General features: G+C 58.3%; 2 protein-coding genes across 2 annotated transcripts, besides 1 other annotated feature; both read right to left on the bottom strand.

The window, feature by feature from the left end:
* Positions 1–2,887: 2,887 nt before the first annotated feature.
* On the bottom strand, positions 2,888–3,253 carry LPMP_191170 (hypothetical protein; the record flags this gene model as incomplete). Its single annotated transcript, XM_010699810.1, has 1 exon — positions 2,888–3,253. One exon carries the CDS (start codon positions 3,251–3,253, stop codon positions 2,888–2,890), a length of 366 nt encoding a protein of 121 aa, XP_010698112.1.
* A 9,494-nt stretch (positions 3,254–12,747) lies between these two features.
* On the bottom strand, positions 12,748–15,606 carry LPMP_191160 (hypothetical protein; the record flags this gene model as incomplete). The annotated part of the gene is made up of 1 exon (XM_010699809.1): positions 12,748–15,606. The coding sequence occupies one exon, from the start codon at positions 15,604–15,606 to the stop codon at positions 12,748–12,750; it is 2,859 nt and encodes a 952-aa protein (XP_010698111.1).
* A 1,380-nt stretch (positions 15,607–16,986) lies between these two features.
* Positions 16,987–17,396: a repeat region.
* Positions 17,397–18,714: the final 1,318 nt, after the last annotated feature.

The raw sequence follows: 18,714 nt of genomic DNA, 5'->3' as shown, positions 1-18,714 counted from the left end.
CAGGGCTAGCAAAGGGGTGCTACGTGTAGAAGAGAGTCGCCGGCGTTGTAGGTTGCCGTCGAAGCTGACGACACTGGAGGGAAAGTAGGCTACCAGGTGTTAAACGTGAGCGCTGTCACCGCGATATTTGTGGTTTGTGTCCGAGATGCAGAGCAGCTTCCTAGTTGCAAAATAATCGAATCACGAGGCTGAGGCGAAATGATGTATTGAAGAGGCGCTATTGCGGGAGAGAAACGTCGGTGGCTCCCACGTGTTTTTTTTTTTTTTGCGCATTGCCAGCGCACGCGATGCGGGCGGTACATCATCGAGCAACCGCTGCTGGTGCGAGGCGTGCGACACCTGAGTAGGCCTTGCAGAGGCGGTGGAGACCCCAGCTGATCGGGCACTCAAGAATGAAGTGTTGAAACGGTGGTAGTTGAAATGACAGCTTTTCGGCGACGTTGTGTATGCGGTAGACACGGTGCTGATCAAAGGAGCCCGCGCCTCTCTCTCTGTGAAGCGTGGCACGAGAAGCGACCGAAGCTACTCGCTCCATCATCCGCACCAATAAGGCGCATGCTCGACACTCACGCGTATTGTGGGACTCTCTGGGGGTGAGGTGGGGTCATTCACACACACACACACACCTTCGCATAGAAAGAGGGAAGTGGGGAGGGCGAAGTGTGGGGGAGTTATAAGGGGAGACAAGGGGTAGTAGTTTGGTGGGGCAGAGGGAGAGAGAGCCCATTTGACCGTTAATGTGTGTGCTGACCATCCAAAGCACAACCATGCGGGGCTAGAGCGGAGCCCGCATAATCAGCTTCACATGAGGAGGAGACACTGCGGCAGGGACGAAGAGAGGTGGGGATTGTGTTTAGGGCCTTATGGGTCCCCCCGCCGGCTGGAACTGAGACTTTCCTCCTTTACCCTCTCGTCCATCTACACCTCTGCGCCACCCACTTTAATGTCGGGTGAAGTGGTGAAGCTCCTGTTGCCCTCAAAAGGCCACCAACTTCAAAGGAGTGTGGCATAAAACAAAACGCCCACACCCACCATGCCCCCCCTTTCGCGTTGTTGTTGTTTCGATCCGTCACTTTGTCGTCAGAGCTCGTGCCGTGTTTCTCACCGGCCCTTTCATCTGGCGAGCCAGCGGAAGACGCGACACCTCATTCTCAGTGTGCCTCGAGTTGTCCCTCTCCCTTTCTTTCTTTTTTTTTTTGATCTTTCTCAGCTGTGCGGGAGGAGGAGGTGTCGCAGATGAGAAGGCGACGAGACAAGTTTCGAGCTTCGCTAGCGCCACCCATTACACTCCTCACACCCTACCTGTGGTCATCACTTTCTCCGCTCCTCAGTCTCTGAGCCTGCACGGTACTTTCCCATTCCTTCATCAGTCAGTGTAGCTTCGTTTTCGCATAGGAGGTGGCCTTTGCTCACTTTCCTCAGGACTTTGTTCCACTCCACGCGTCGCCTGGCGGCACCCCGGTTCCACAGCTTTTAAAGGAAGCAAGCTTACCGATAAACCACTCTGCCCATAGGATCTGAAGCGGGTGGCGCTCTACACAGACTGCGCAACAAGGAGGCCCCCGCCAAGGGGTGTAGGTGCACACTCACAGGGGGCGCAAGAGGGTGCCACGGCCTGTCTTGCGAGCAGGGTAGTCTCTGCGTGTGTTTTCTCCCACCAAAAGTGGTATTGGAGTTCGGTTCGACCAGAGTCCTGGCGATGTTACTCCTGGCGCCGCTAGGAGGAGGAGGTCTGGCCGTGGCTAAAGGTCTGCTTACAGCATAAATGAGGCGCGCGCGTAGCGAAGATGCAGAGGTATTTGCTCTCCCAGCTTGTGGAGGGCTGCTGAAAAGCTCAAGCGAGTAGCCGGAGCTGCCAGCAATGTGCATCGCATCTCTCTTTTTCTTTCGTTCCTTCACTTTCTCTAGACCGAGTTGTGTGACAGTAGAGAGACACGGAGGAGTACGGTGGAGGGCGGAGAAGGCAGAGGGGAAGCTGAAAGGCAAGGGTGAGCTGATGCCGTGCACGTAACTCTTACCTCTAAAGATGGAGCCGTGTTGTGCTACGCGGGAAGGGGGGTAGCAACCCATGCATAATGGGGCTAGTGAAGAGTGGGTTCGGAGGGATGGGAGCTGTATTCTAGGGCTGCTTTATCCATTACGGCATGCATTGAGACCATCGTTCCACCTCTGCGACGCGCAGGTTTTCTTCCATTCCCACTTGCCCAGCACCTCCCCCTCTCCTCCACCTCCCCCCCTCCTCCTCCTCCTCTTCCCGTGTGCGTGACCCAAACATAGCAGGGAGAAATCACCCACCCACACACGCATGTTCAGCATAAGCGGCAGGGAGGGGCGATGATGGTTAAGGAGGGCGGGGTGTGGCTTCAGCGAGATGGAGGGGCCAGACACCTGTGACGAGTGAGAAGCTGTAACACAGTGATGCATAATTGAAGGGGGTTGGCGGTACGCCGTGCATTCCTCGTCTCGGCCATCCTCCTGCGTACCATCGCCGCGGCGTCTCTCACCCCTTATTCTCCGTCTCTTTTCTCCCCTTGTGCTTCGCCTCCTCGCAACCTCCCCGGGTCTTGCGCCGTGGCCGGTACGCTGACGACACAGAGATTTGAAGTCAAACAACACCACGCAAATCGTTTGTGTGATTAGCGGGCAGGCGAAGAGACCTCCAATGCGAGTCCCCCCCTCCTCCTCCTTAATAGTCAAAACTGAAGAGAGGCAGGGCCGATACCGGATACACACGCGCACAAAAGCCTCAACCGCGCTCTCTCATGCACAGACACGAAGAAAAGCCCAAGCACAGGTGCCTTCCTCTATATCAGCGAGGAGGAACGCGCTTCTCTGGGGCCGTGCGCTCTTTTGCCGCCGCTTATGCATGAGGGCACACATTAGAGTGTCACTTTTTTTTTGTCTGCCAGGTCAGACACTTGGAATGCGGAGAGCTGGCTGCTAAGTGGTGTATTGGCAATATGGTGGTGCGAAGGGCCTGCGCGCACCACTCTGCGCACGCAGCCGCGACTTCGGCTGAGACAAGCTTTCCATCCGGGCTCACTAGACCCTCTTCTCCACCAAGCGATGCACTGCTGCGGCAGAGCGCGTTGAAGGCGAGCCCAGAGCAGAAGATGCTGCGCGTTCCGCCTGCCACGGCAAGAGGAGTAAAAGAGGGCAGCGTGCGCCGCGCCTGGGTCTCGTTCTGAATGTGCATCTTCGGCCACATGTGACGTGGAAGCGGCGCGCTTGCAAAGACACGGCGGCCGAACATTGCGAGGGCGGGTGGAATCTGTGAAGATGTGCCAACGTCCAGCAGGAGAAAAAATTGCCTCTCCGGTGTTGTGATGGTGATGAATCAAAGTAATTCGGTAGAGGCCACTCCCCCAAAAGGTGAGCGCACCTGAGCGGGCAGAAGCACTACCACGCGCCCGCTGTTCTTCACACAACAGCAGCAGCACGGCAGTGATGCAAACAGAGACGTACACCTGGCGATAAGGGCGTGGCCACAAACGTCCGAGAGGCGTCGAGACACAAGACACGGGCCTGCCACACACAAAAGAGAAAAGCGAAGGCAACAATTGAGGAGGCTCGGACAGACTTCGGTACACTAGTCGGAGGAGGTGGGGCGCTCTGCCTTTCTTCTCACGTTTGTATATGACTTCCACAGAGCCTGCGGTCACAGGGCAATGTCTGCAGTGTGTTGAACGAGGTAAAGGGAGAAGGGAGGGAGCGGGAGAGGAAAGGGTGAGTGAGAGGAGAACCACACGTCCGCACACGCGCCTGCCAACATACTCGGGCGTTGCCGAGAGGCACCATTAGGGTACGTGCCGGTAAAAGCATCTTGTTCAGAGCAGGAGCCGGTTACTTCCCTTCCTGTCAGCTCTTTCTCCCACCACCTCGATGCTTTGAGAGGGAAAGAGGGTGATGGCGGTGGTGGCGGCAAGCCTGCACGCGTTACGCATTGAGTTGCTTGTTCTTTCGCTTTTCGTCTGAAATGTGAATTCGAGCTGAGGCAGTGCTCACGGGGAGGGACCATCATGCGTAGGCCATGCTGAGGCGCGTTTGCCAGTTTCCTTGGTTGGAAGTGGAAAAGGCGTTGAGGGGCATGGAGGGGGGGGGGAGGAGGAGACTGAAGGGCGTGCCAAGTGGAGCAGAAACGCCACTCGCATACGTCTCGCATCGCTTCACCGGTTTGTGTAGCACACATTGGGGGCCATTGAGCCCCCCCTTTCGGTTGTGCGATGAATTTGCGGACTACTATGAGACCATTGCGGCATCGGGGATACACCGCCCCCCCCCCTATCGGTAGCCTCTCCGCTTCCCTTGTCCGCTAGATGACTTGTACGGGGGATGATGAAGAGGTGTTTTGCAACCTCGGAAGTCCGAGGTTGTCGTCCCGGGGGGGGGGGAGGGGCTCGGTTGTCGGTGCGGAGTCGCTAGTCTCAACGTTGCGGGAGAGGTCATCGGGGGTGGTGGTTGGCTTTACCTGCCACGTAGAGAAGAATCTCACCTGTGGGCTCTTCTTGTGGAAAAGGGGCATGCGTACACTGAGGCAGAGTGTTCAAGGCGTATCCTCGTCCGATCCCGCAGTAGCCGCTCTCTGTCGTTGCTGCGCCCACACAATGGCGCTGTGGGTGTGGGTCCTCACAGCCCCGCTCCTGACCCTCTTCCGGAGAGCGGTGGAAAAGCACCCTGAGGGTCTCCAATGCTGCCGCTGGTTCCGCGGGCATCGAATGCTTCGTCGTGAAGGGTTTCATTGGGCGATGGGGGTGCTGTCTTCGCCTTCAAGGTCGTGCACCCACCTTTGGTGGCACCGACAGTCCCCCCCCCCCACCAGTGCGCCAGCGAGTCCAGGCACCCCAACCCCCGACCTCAGCCGAAGCGTCCGTAAAGCGGACTGAGAGTCACATACGCCCCGACGTGGTAACCAACGCGCGTCTCAGAAGCGATCGGGCCATCACGCGGGCTCTGAATGGGCGGCAGCCCTCCATCCTGCATGAGGCCTCGTACTTTAAAGGGTCCAGGTACGGAAGCCGTGAGTCCCGTGTTCTCTGCCCCGATATATTGGGCGGTAGACACAACGATGCGCTCTCAACAGTGGTGAACGAACAACAAAGAAAGGGGCTGGCAGGATTCATCGTCGTCGAATGCTGCGGCGAGCATCGCTGACGTCAGCGGACCTCGCCGCCTCGAGTTTGAAACTCGAATTTGCTCACCGCCGTCCCACAAAAGACGCACTCCACGAAGAGGGTTGCTCCTCTTGTACCGCCTGCAGCAGCTCTGTACCTGTTGCGCGCAACACCGCTCCTGTCTGGGGATGCCAGCAGAGCTCGCCTGCCGAATATGGGTGAGGGTTGCTCGTACGGCTGAAAGAAGAACTTGCTCTTAGCCTTCCCTCGTGGCAATCACTAGGTTGCCGATAGAAGTGAAGGTGATCGTGTCAGTCAGAGTGTACACGGTGATGCTCATGACACCATGACCCACGACCACGCTCCATCGCGTACCTGTTGGCAGTGTCTTTAGGTGCAGATACCCCTCAATGAGGTCAGCCGAAAAAGCAATCACGAACCGCTTCGGAGAGCGAAGTGGCATTGTAAAAGACTCCAAAGCGTACTTGGATCATGTACTCAACGCACCGTATCCCTCGTCTGCGCTCCAGCCTCATGGGGTTCGTCGATGGTGGGAGCTCTTCCTTGCGCATGATAGAGTTCAGGTTCGGCTCGGTGCCCATCTGCCGCCGTCCATTCCCCTCTGGCGGAAAAACCTCCATTACACCTTGTACGGCCGCTGGGCAACCTGTGCCCGTATGCGGTGGCGCATGGCCTCAAGCGTGCCCATTGCCAACGCGCGGCTCACGCGCCCCCAGCATAAGTGTTGCGAGCTTCATCGCTTGCGATGTGCCCACAAAACGTCCATAGCGCCGAGTCTATCTCATGGGCCACCGGCAACGGGTGAACGGCGCCGAGGTCGACGGGTGTCGGTGTGCTGCCAATTAAACGGCCACTTCGTGGGTGGAGGCATTTGGACCGGCGGCTTGTCATGCAAGCGGCGAATTTCGGCGTAGAGCGCTGCTAAAGGTATCCCCAGTTTCCACGCCTGCGGCGCTTTCATGACGCTGTGCTCAGCATGAGGAGGGGATTTCCCGCGTTGTCCAGCGCGGTTAGCACCTCTGCCATGAGATGGCGGCCATAGCCCAATTGCCTCTGGAGGGTGCCCGGCAACGTGGTCCCCCCCCCTCCTGCGCACCGTCGGGAGCGCCGCTTTAGGGTTTGACAAGCGCAGGGCTGCGCGCGCCGTGTCCTTGAATAGCCCCAGTCGTGCAAACAGAGCTTGCCACAGGCCTCACCTCTCCACAAACTGTCACAACACTGAGGGAATCCTCGCAGAGGAGGTGGGATAGCAACGCGTATGGACCTCTGAGCCGCACCCCCCTTGCCCCCTCGAACGGTCATGCTCACTCGCACCGTTGGCGCTGCCCGGCCCGGGGACGCGCTGAAGCTGATGTCCCTCGGCATCAGCTCCTCGGTATCACCCGCCCTTGCCGCCAACAACCACCCCATGTCTAGCTAAAGAGATGAGATGAGGCTCTCGGCGAGGTGTTCGCGCGTCTGCAACTGGGACTCGTCGATTAGGGGGGGGGGAGGGTGAGACGGCGGGTTGAACAGCTGCTCTTCCTCGCATCGGTGAGTGGTGGACTGTGCTGCTCTCCATTGTGGATACGCCGACACATCGATTCTCTCGCGCACGTTTGTGCAGAGCTGAAGATTGAGGAGGGCCGTCTTGATGTTGGATCCCGCCTTCGCGCGCTTGGGCCACTTGCAGCCTCTGGTCCTGTGCATTCTGCTCACCAACGTAACTGCTGCTGACGCGAATGTTTAGTTCCAAAAAGCGCTGCTCGCATCGTTTTCAGCTTGCACAGCTAACGGATGTGCTGCTGCCGGATCGTGCGTGTGTGTGCATGTGTGTGTGTGTGTGTGTCGGGAGGGTGACTGCTGTCCAAGCCCGTTGGGCCACGTGGGGAGGACAAGTCTAGTCAATCAACCAGTCCCGTGGGGACACCACCACGTCCTCTTCCTGGGGACCTATTCAGTCAAAATACGGCGTGGCATCAGGGCTGCACATGCCTCTCCTTCGGCTGCGAATGTGGATTGCCCTGACAGGAGGTTGTTGTGTCCGCTATGGCATTCTCGCCTAGAGGCAGAGAAGGGAGGGGAGAGGATTACTATGTTAAGTTGAGCTCTTCGCCCTGATAGTAAAGCCCCAGCACCACTGCCCCTGCCACTCGTGTTAAAAGCGCCAGTCCTTCGTTGTGATTCCCTGGCCGCCTCAGACGTGCCCTACACTCTCGACGCCGAGCACAGGTGTGCCTCTGCTATGTTGTCGCGGGTAGCCCTTGCGTCGTCTGCAGTCAGGATAAGAGAGAGAAAAAAAAGCGGCCCGCCAAAGGGCCCCGTCTCGGAGGGTGGTAAATGCGTATGGTTGTTGCACACCGATGGCCTGGCTTCTCTATCCAGCCCTGGACGATCCACTCTATTCACCACCGCTCATGTTGTGAACGCCTTGTCGACTCCGTCATCCAATGCCGCCAGAAAGGTTGCCTTTCACACGTAATAGAGGCTGCGACCTGCAAGAGCGTCTCCTCTGCTCACATGACCTTGAGGGGAAACTCGTCAATTCTTCTGCTATCGGTTTCGCTCCCGCCTTCCAAAGCTGGCGTCTTTGCGGCAGCTTCCTGTGGAAGGCGCCATTCGAGCAGTCCCCAGATTTGCCTCCAAAACTGGCTACGTGGCAGTAAAGGCTGGTGCACTTCCGCCAGGAAAACTCGCAGTCGGCTAGCGATCGACTCGGCACACCACACACACACACACGCGACTAGACTAGATAGCGCAAAAAAAAAAACACGCGACAAGCCGAGCAGCAACAAAAGCCTCCCGCCACCACCGCCACGTTCCTGGCGGGCATCTCTGCAGAGCACCACTGTGAGATCTGTCCAATGCGCAGCGAGCGTTTGCGGCAGAGAGGCGCAACTCCAGAGCTCCCCCCCTCCCTCCTGCTCACCCTCCTCAACGATGCCAGGAATATCCAGTGGTGGCGTAGGGTCCGGGAGAAACCGATAGGTGTCCGCCGCTGTGGGCGGCGCTTGAGTTACAACACAGTCGAAACAGAGCGCGGCGGCAAGTAGGGCTGGCAGAGTAGAGTCCATCTTTACCTTGTTGACTTTACCTGTAGTGAAACTTCCCCCTTTTCACACAGTTTCCGCCGCAGCACATTCGGCGAGGGGTTGCCTTCACTTTCACCGTAAATCGCGGTCGTGCATCCACCTCTTCGCTCACAAGGGATCGCAGTGTTCTTGATGCAAGGAGCGGTGCCTTCGTCTTGGAGGACTCACATCGGCAGCCTCGCCTCCGCTGCGGTTCCAGGGTGTTTGGCTGCCACGCCCACCATTGCCGACTCTGCCCACCCTGAGCGTTGTCTCGACCACGGTCTTGGTATCTCGGGCTCTTTGCGAAACCGGTCACTGATGGCACGAGCTCCATGATTCAAGCTTCGGTATTCGCCATATCCGCGGCATCAATCTGCTCACCGTTGGCGTTGCAGATTGCGACGACGTAAAGGAGCCGCCATCAAAGCAGCTCCACTCTGCAGGGTAGCGGAAGAAACCCTGAAAGACGTCCTCGCTGGAAGCGACCCTTGAGTACGCCGCCCTGTGTTCTCGACACATCGCGCAGCAGATGGTTGAGGTACGCCCCTTTCGTTGCAGGTGGACAGAGGAGCACTGGAAGCCTCTCGACGAGCCCACCAAAGGCCCCCTCTTAGTCTCCTGGAAAGACACAAACTCGAAAGTTTGCGAGTTCTGCCGAGTCGCCTTCTTTCTTCCTTGGGCTGCACCACGACGACCACAGCCCAGCGAGGTTGGCCGCGTCTCGCTCCTTGTCCTTCAGGTAAAGAAGGTAAAGATGCACGAGAGGAGTGACTAAGGGAAGGGGCTTTGCTCTTTACAGGCATGTTGCACCCTTTGCGCCTGTCGTCGCTGATCAGATCGCTCTGCTCACACCCCCAAATTGCCTGAGTACGCTCGTGCTGCAGCTTCTATGGATGCAGCGTACTCTTGGCCTGACAGGCGAGGTAAGAGGCGGCGTTACCCACCTCATCGGTCCTTAGCCGAGGGGCATGCACGCTTTTTGATGTTAGTGTTGCATCACGCCCAGCGCTTGCTCGAGGGTGAGGAGGCCCATCTTCACTACTTATTGTTGAAGAGAGCTGACGACCTCGTCGACCGGATGGGAAAGGAACCAGAAACCCCAAGGTCGCTCACTTCTGGTGGAAACGAAAGGAAGGGCAGAGATGAACTGCCCAGAAGCAGGACGGTTGTAGAGGAGGGGCGTACCACTGAGGAGAAGGGGAATGCGCGCATGAGGAGGCGAGAATACGGCGGCGCACGCTCGGCGGGCTAACCATCTCTTGCTGCACCACCAGTGCCCACCAACCAAGCACCCGTGTCGGAAGTCATGAGCTCGTGGTACAGTTGCTTCGCAGCACGCAGATACTTGCACAGTCGCGCTTTGCCTGCGTGAGCCTCGATGAGGCTGGTACGTCGTCACTTCTTTTTTTTTTTTCTCAAAGCGGGAAGCGCATCCACAGGCAAGGACACACACACCCACCCACCCACCCACACAGACACGCACAGTGGAAAGAGGATAATGAAGACGCCAAGTAGAGAGAGAGAGAGAGGGAAGTGCAGCGCGCACGAGTTCCATATCAGCGGCCACAAGCAGAAAAGAAGCGTCTCGCTGCACAGGCCGTCCGCTGACGTTGAGCACGAACACCCATTAGAAGAGGCGAATCATTCGCAGGAACACGGGCAGGTGTGTATGGGCATGACGGATGCGGGAGGTGAAGAGGGAGAGGGTGGGAGAAAGGAGTCCGCTCACAGAGACAGAGCAGCAATGAAGGGAGCAAGACGCGGAAGTCATTGCGAAGAAGCCCGAAAAGCGAGAGAGAAAGAGAGGGGAGGGAGGGGGGGGGGGCACAGAGCAAGATGAGAATGATGGGAAAACATACACTAACACAGGTTGTTACAGGATAGAAACCTCGCTGTTTCTATTTCCAAGCGAACAACGAGAAAAAAGAGGAATGTGTGGCGGTTCGCCGCGCTGCGAGCACACCGTGACTTGCCGCTACACGCTGTTCTGCAGCATACACCTGTTCAAGCACACCTCCCTGGGTCTCGCGGTGCATGCGCCCTTCGCCATCAGCTACCGTATTGACGCTCCCCCAGTATAACCGCCTCTGCACTCCACTGATCCGGTCACGAAGATCGGTAACAAGAGACACGAAACCACATCGTGTGTGTGTGTGTGGGGGGGGGGAAGGCTGCCCGGTAAGCCCTCTATGATCCACCCGATCCGATAAGCGTGTCGTACAACTCTACACCGATGCGAAGGAACTTGGGGTGCTTTGGTGCTCTCGCCATCAGCAGGGGAGAAAACCGATTACCATAATGATCGCCATGAGCGAGGTTGTGAGGGCGCTCGCTACAAGGAGTCAGTACCCACACAGGAAGCCACCTGTAAGCCACATGCAATGCGGGGGTACCAAAGCTGAATCTGCAGCTCTCCTGAGCGCCCTTCCCAACGAAGGTGGTTGCAGTGTAGAGGAGTGGGGCGCAAATCCTGGCGCTCCTCGTAGAAGGGCCTGCACTGCATGCGTATGTTAACGCCAGTGGAGCCGTAGTGTGCACCCGTGAGCCCCACAGAGGCAGCAGCGCTGTCGTTGTTGACTTTCACTGCCGTAAGCAGGCGAAATGGTCCGTTCGTGGATGGGAGGCGGTTGCAATACGCGCGCAAGAGGGCCACGAGGGGGGGGTGTGAAAGATGTGCGGTGCTCCTGGCAGGCGGCGACGCAGATGAGCGATTATGCGCACGACCGAGCCGAAAACAAACACAACTGCAGAGGAGGGGGGGGGGTGAAGGGCGGCGGGTGGTGTTTGTTTGCGTGCTTCTTTGGTGAGGTGTTCGGAGGCGGGGCGGTATCGTCGGTGGTGACCAGCTCCACGCAGCCACGGGTGAGATTCGCATCCTTCCACTCGCCTGCACTGCGGCTGAGGCGGCTGGCACTTGAGCTGCGAGTATGCCTGTGAGGTTGATCACTCGAGGCACAGGGAAAGAGGCTGTGGCTGGCGAATGCAGCACCTAAGGAGGAGAGGGGACGGTACTGCTACACATGGCGAGCGGACGTCGGTATGACTGAGTGGTGTCACTGGCAAACGGGAAGGATTTGCGACCGGGGTGTAGTAATGGAATGATGGGCGGATGAAGAAAAGAGGAGAGAGGCACGATGAGCACACCGCCATACGTGCGATACGCTTCGCGAGTACCCACGGACGCAGAGACCAGACAGTGACGCAAGCGAGCGTGCGCCTGGGCACGTGTGCTCGCGTGAATTTATCGCTTTTCTGATTCGCTCATAGACCCACTGCAGTTGCACGGACTGCAGCGGTAGTAGCCCATCACCCGAGAGAGCTGACTGGGCGTTTGTCTTTTCCTATGCCGAGGCGGTGCTCATTCTTTGCCAATTTGGTTGCCTTGAATGTGTCTTTCTGTCCCTCTGTGTGTTCGTGTGGCTACAACTTTCCAGCCGATGAAGCATCGCAAGGCACGCGCACAACAGCACGAGAAAAGAGCTGCTCAAGCCGATGCTGAGGAGAAGGAATGCGCCTGCTGTTTCGTTTTCTCCGATGCAGTGACCATTATGGGACATACAGGGAGACAGAGGGAGGCGAGGAAGAAGATGAAGAGGATCGCGGTTGGGATGCCTTTTTTTTTTGTTTTCCCTCATTGAAGGTGGGCCGAGGTCTCCCTCAGCGGTGGTGAACACAAAGACCATCCGCAGGCGTGTCCACAAAAGAGAGCGCGACTTTATGTTTCGCCTCCCCTCTTCCGGCCCCCATTCACCTACCCTGCCAGCTATTCATTTTCTACGCAGGAGTGGTTACACATAAGCACAGAGAGAAACACACGCAGATCACGACTTGCTGCTGCGCGGGTGGTGGTGCGCGCGTTCAAGCGCTTCGTTCCTTATTGTTTCTGTTTTACGTACCTGACTTCCCACCGCCGCAGAATCCATTTGAGGCCTGCGTACGCACGTCCGCAGCTGGTGCCTCCTTCCCCAGCTCCATCTGCCCTTTGCTCGCCTGTGCGATGGCTCTGCGTCCACAGCGCGAAAGACAGAGTCGTGGCTGGTTGAGCCACTGCGCCCTGCGTGCGCATATAATCGCACAGGACAACGGCACCGTAGGAGAACAAGTCGAAAGAGGGGTGGGAGGGGGAGACGAAAAGAGGCAGGTGTATGGCGAAGCGTACACGTGTGCGTGTGCCGGCATTAAGCTGCTGCTGACGTGGGTTTCTCTTTCGCCACCTTCGCCAGCGTATTGATATGCCTGAGGGCCACGGACAGCTTCCCGAAAGGGAGAGAGGCAGAGAGATCGCCTGCAGCCGCACTTAATCATGTGCTCTCCCCCCCCCCACACACGTGTGTGTCTGTCTCGCTTTCTGCAGCAGCGTAATGCACTCCATTGACAGCACCTGCGACTCGGGGGGATAATGATGAATAGAGAAAATACAAGCAATCGAGCTGCACGACGGCAGGGGAACAAGTGCCCTCTGCCGACTCGCGTTGCTCATTGCCCACCGACCCTTCTCGTGCGTTTCTGCATCCTTTGGCACCATGCGCGACGGTTTCATCGGGGGAGAGAGGAAGACGTACTTACAGAGGAGAGAGGAGGAGACTCTCGTAGGGGTCCACCTCCGTCGCAATCCATTCTACAAAGCGCGACGGCGCGGCAGACGGCGTGATGGTCCACTGCCTTTCTTCAGGTGGTGATGACGACCTTGCCTCTTCCCTGTTTAACAGGGGAGAAGCTACATATACTGCTGGGCGTAGTAAGTAAGGTGTCTGCTGAGAGGATGGGGATGTGGCTTGTGCAGAGGCGAATTCTACCGGCAAAACACCTGTGACGGCTTCTCGTTCATTGCTACCGCTGAGACCACTTCGCTGCACCTGCAACGATGGTGCGCAGCTACACCTGCCACGTCGTGCTGTGGAGTAGGCTACCTTGTGCACCCCGGACACCACGCACGATACAGGGGGAGAGGCCCCGAGCTCGCTCGTCTCGAGGACTGTCTCCGAAGATCCATCGGCGTCGCCGTGGTGATGGTGCTGCCGCCATCGACGTTGTCGCTCCGCCTTCTCCTGCGCCCAGCAGAGAAAGAGCTGCAGTTCATCATTGGCCTGCTCACTGGGCAGCAGGCGCGACGCGTACAGCATTGATACAGAGGCGTGGTGCTTACGCCACAGAGGGTGGTCACGGCATAGCAAGGGTTTCGCCGCGACGACTGGAGTAGTATGCGCCCCGCTCCCAGTCAACGCTGCGCGATGCTGAGTTTCGCTTTTGGCGGGCTCCACCGAAGGCCGTAAGGAGGGGTGGGAAGGGCTTGGTAAGACCAGGGCGCACTGACTTCCACTGGGCAGTGCTGTACCGTGCAAAGATGTGCGTTCTCTTTGGGGAAGGGTGGATTCGGCTTGTGACGCGATCTCGTCGTCGACGCCTTCTCCCTCAACCACCGGGTTATTGTTGTCTTCGTCCTCACTGCAGCAGCTGCTGAGCTCAATCAGGGTCTCGTGAAGATGATTGACTTCAGTCAACGCGGTTAGGTTGTGGGCAGGATCACTGCTCGTCATCCTCGCCACCTCGCGCTGAGACGCGGAGGAGACACCCAATGAATCTGACGGCAACTGCCCATGTTCCTTCTCAGAAGAAGGTGCGAGCACGAGCGCGCCATCCGAGTTCGCCGCGCCACTACTCTCGCGACGACGTGCGTCAGCAAAGCCAAGCCGAACTTTGACGCCGCCGTCACCGTCCTCACTCTCGTCGGTGAAGAGGCGGCGGTACACAAAGCTGAGCGGCACCGCGTCCGCCTCTGCTATGGAGGAGCTCTGGAGCGATCCCGCGGCGCCATGAACAGTGCGTATATCCTTGCTCATGTGTCGCCAGTGTGTTGACTCGGAGCGGACTGCGGTCGTAGCCGCTCCTGGATGCACTCCGGCCTCTTGATGAAGGCAGTGGGGCGTCTGAATCGAAGGATGCTGGTAGCACTGCTGCTGTGGTGGAGGGAGCGGCGCGCTATGCGAGTGAGTCCCTTGCCTTTCTACGCGCATCTTCTCCACAGTTTCGCCACTCAGCCGTTCCACTACTTTTTCCTCCTGCGCACAGAAGCGGCAAAAGACGGTGGGAGCCGCCGGGGCGACGTGCAAGGAGGGGTACTTCGCGACTGGTGATGCGTGCGTCCATGTGAACAGCGACGGCAGCGCCGCTGCCGGTGTGATGGTTGAGTCCGTGTCACCGTCTCGGTCTCGCCTCCCGCTCGTTAAGCCGTGTGTTGTTGCCTCAGCGCTGTGCAAACGGCTGTGGGTGCCAGCGGTCGGAGAGGGGGTTCGCTTTCTTCGCGTGTATGCGGAGGAGCACAGCGGGCTCGAATCAGGAAGGGTATCGCTCCGGTCCGAGCTGAGCACACTGCGCCTATCGTCCGTCGGCGTGTGTGGTAGAGCACTGGATGTGTGGTTCCGTGCTGCGGCACAAGGCGGCTCTGTGCTCTCGCGGGCAGGGCCGTCAGCGAGGCGGATTGCAGCTACAGCCCCTCCAGCCTCGTCATCCCCTGCCATAGAGCTGTTTCCGTCGCTGAAGTGGCATTCCCATGCCGAGTCGTCACTGTCGTAGGCGTCGGTGTTGCCTTCCATGACGCACCGCCGCCACTGCTCATAGCACTGAGCAGCCTTCACGACGAGGTCATCCGGCGTATAGGCGTACGCAGAATCTACTGGTGCTGCTCCTGCGGTGAGCGAGAATGCGTGCTGAGCTGAGGTGTTATCTGATGCGGAGTAGTATCGGTGAGGCGAATCCACAAGGTCTTTGTCGCCTGATGGGGCAGGTAAGTCTCTCTGATCGCCGAAGATGTTCTCCGAAGTATGAGTACCTCCTCTCACTGTGACGCGCACCCGTTGCCCATGTATCGAGTCTGTCACCTGGACCGTACCAGCCTCATCATCGCTAAGGCGGGTCGCAATGCCGAGTACTGATGGCGAAGGAACCCAGGGCCCAGCGCACGCCGCGGGTGGCGAGGACTTTCGCGCACTTGAAGACTTGCAGGTCAACTTCTCGGCTGGAGCAGAGACTTCCTTGAACCTCCGCATCGACTTCTCGATGCACTCCTCTCCCTCTCCCTCTCCTACATGCTTAGACATGATCGTCACGTGTAGTGGCTGCTGCTGCTGCTGCTGATACGGTGGAGGTGATTGCCTCACCTTGTGAGGGTTAGGCGTGAGGGCGAGGTTGAGACGGTACGCACTGGCTGCTGCCAGAGGGCTTGGCGGCGCGCGTCCCGATGGGGGTGGGGTTGGTGTGGGGCTTTTTGCGGCAGGCACAGGCTCATGTGAGTCATCTGCATGAATAGTCTGCCCTGCGTGCTCGGCGGTTGCCATCAGGTCTTGCCAGTACTCCGCGTAACTAACGCCCGCACTGACGGGACCGCGGGCGAAGTGGCCACCTCCCGCCCTTGCTGCGTCCATTGCATGTCCAAAGCACAAGCACAACACGCACGGGAGCGCGCAGCTGACTTGAAGACTACTGAACGGATGTGGAAGAAGATGAAAAAAGGCGCCCCACTTCGTGAAAGCTGAACGCGCTGAGTCCCTTTTGTTTTCCTCGCTTGGTGAGCCTGTGAGCGAAACGAGCGTCTATGTATCTAATCGGTGTGGTAGCGGTGCGAGGAACAAGAGGAGATGAGCGTTGGTGTGCGTCTAGAGTCTCTCGGAACTGCATGCGAGCAGGCGACCTTCTGTGGTGCGTTGGCTCCTCGGAGGTGTGGGTGGGGAAGAGGGAAGTCCAATACGCGAGAGAGAGAGAGGCTCTGTCGCGGTGGTGGTGGGTGGTGGTGGCCGACACACCTGGAGCCCAGTGCTTGGGGTGGTCTATGTGCGAGTAGTTGAATGCGTGCGTGTGTGCTCTATATAGAAGAATTGCTCAGCGGCTCTGTGGACCCTGCTGCACGACGAAGACGATGCGTAGACGAAAAAATAGATTAGCGCCGGAGAAACGACTAACGAGGCGGACGGCGACATGATCGAGGAGGGAGGCAAGTGGAGAAGAGAGGACAAAGTCCAAGGACGCGCGTGTCTGTTGAGGAGAGTACAGCTGAACAGCTGTGGCCATCTCGGGACATGCTACACTGATAATCAGGACCACATGCAGAGAGCAGTGCTGCCAGCGCAAGTGTGTACGGGGAGCCAATGGCATTCCCGTCTTTCTCTCTCGCCACGTGTGCAGAGGCGCCTCACCGACGAAACAGTTCCTGCAAGAGCGGTACAGCAGGTGCTTGTGTGTGTGTGCAGATAAGTTTACGAGCCCACACACCGAAGAAACCACCTCAAAACACCCCTCTCCTCCATCGAAAGGCAGAGAAGAGAGCCTCCGGCAGGGCACACAGGGAGCGGGTGATGCTCCGGAGTAGTATTCCCGCCCTCCCATCCACTCTTCGTGGGAGGCGTACAAACAAGCAAATACTCCCACGGAGTAACAGAAAAAAAAGAGGGAGAGAGAGTCCAAAGAGGCACCGCCGTCTTCGTGGTCATCTCGTAGTTATCACCGAGAGAGGCAGCAGGAAGCCGACAAGCAAGTAGGGTTGGGGAGGGGGGGGTGGGAGGAAAGGGAAACGCTGACGGCAGAGTGAGGGCGTTCGAATAGTGTGTACCATTCAGTCGATACAAGCGAGAAGGCACAGACCTCCCTCCCCCCTCCCCCCGCGCCACACAAGCACAGCCCTGTAGGATGATCAACATGGAGCGTGCATGTCTAAAAACTTTGGTTGGGTTGCGTTGGGTGGCATTGATGAAAGAGAGAGAGGGGAGGAGGGGAGGAACATCAGTGCGTGGTATCTCAGAGCTCCGTACCCCCCTTCCTCTCTTCCAATGCCGAGTCACGACTGGTGGTGACAGGGTCAAGGGGCTCCGGCCTAGGGAGGCCAGAGGGGTGCATCGCTACGGGCCTCGGCGGCCAGATCGTGGACAGCATGGTGTCGGAGCGGCCTGCAGCACTGCACACGCGTGCGCTATCCGTGTGATGGGCAGCGTGTCCGCGTGACTCGAGCGTATGCCACCCGGCAGGACGGGTGCGGCTGCGAGGCGGGGGTGGGTAGTGTTGTATGCCGAGGCTGTGCTCGGATGACTGCGTGGGCGCATTGCTGTGACGCGCGTCCACGACTGCTTTGCACCACGCGATGGGGCCTGTGGCGGGGCCGGGGAGGTGGGCGAGTAGAGAGGAGAGGTGCTCGTCCTCATGCTCTATGGCAGCGAATGGACACACTCAGAAGACAAAAGACAAGGACAGCCGTCGCTTGAACCGGTGTCGTGTCCGTTTCCCCTCCCTCCCCCATCGCAGGGCCCTTTGAGATTATTTGGCAGGCGCTTTTCACAATACGCGACAACAAACAACCAGAGAGACACTTAGGCACACACAAGGCAGCCGCAGGAATGGAGATGGGCGTGATGAACAAAGGATGATGAAGACACGACCAGGGACAAGCCGTGGAAAGCCACACGGAAAGGAGGGGGGGAGGGGGGAGGCAGCACAGCGCCCTGTGGGAATGACTGAGAGGAGGTAAAATGGTGCGAGGGAGAAGGGAAGGAGGGAAACGAAAAGACGCTAACGTTGCCGCGCAAACACAGAACAGACAAAGACATGAGCACATTGGCTGTTGAACGTTGCAGACTTAACAGCATCTATCAACACTTTCACGTGAGCGTGTATGCAGGCACTTGCACCAGCCCCCCCCCTCTCCCCCTCTCCCCCTCGCATATGCGCACACAAGGCTGTGCCAGGCGGAGAGCACAGTGTGCCTCTCTTTTTGGCGGTTTAAAGCAGCAGCTGCCACTTTTCAGTGATTGCCTTGGGCCCCTAACGAGAGACAGACCCCAATGAAGGACGGAGCAGCGTGGCATGCGCTTGCCTGTGTGTGGGTGCGCAGGCAGCACCTGCGCGCCAAGGTGAGTGAGAGGAGGAGGAGAGGTCGATGTGTGACACAAACGCCGGGGCTGTCCGGATGGGTGGGCAAACAGCACTCACGACAACCTTCGCTGCTCTTTTCGTTCTCGTCTGTCCCCGCTTATTCCTCTTGCAGTGCCCACATGATCGATCCGGGGGTATGTGGAGGAGAGCGCGCGCGAAAAGAGCCGAGGAGAGCGAGGGCGTTGGCGAGAGAACACACAGAGGGGGTGGTGGTGGCGCTGTGGAGGGCGCGAGCACAAACACACGAGAGCAGCCACAGAGAAATGCCAATCAGCAGGGGAGGGAAAAGGGGATCCATCACCCATCCATCACCCATCCACCCACACACAAATGCAAGGGCTAACGCAGACTGTGAACCAACGGAAGGAGTGCAAGGGAAAACGAGCAAGGAAAGAAAAACAGAAAAGAGGGGATAGAGAGTTCCGGGAGGGGTGGGGCACAGACCCTACGCGGGAAAGAGAGAGAGCCCGTGAAAGGGGGGAAAAGGGGGGGGGAGGGAGGGAGGGAGGGGAGCGAAGGATGGGGAAAGGCAGGCAGACACAGCGATAGGGAAGAGGAGAACAAGCAGGGAAAGGGAAAAGGCGCAGAGGCAGAGAGAGGGATTGTGAGACCTC

The sequence above is a fragment of the Leishmania panamensis genome (assembly GCF_000755165.1).
Source record: "Leishmania panamensis strain MHOM/PA/94/PSC-1 chromosome 19 sequence".
Taxonomy (NCBI): domain Eukaryota; phylum Euglenozoa; class Kinetoplastea; order Trypanosomatida; family Trypanosomatidae; genus Leishmania; species Leishmania panamensis.
The sequence above is the reverse complement of the archived record's forward strand: the minus strand, read 5'-3'. Positions and strand labels throughout refer to the sequence as shown.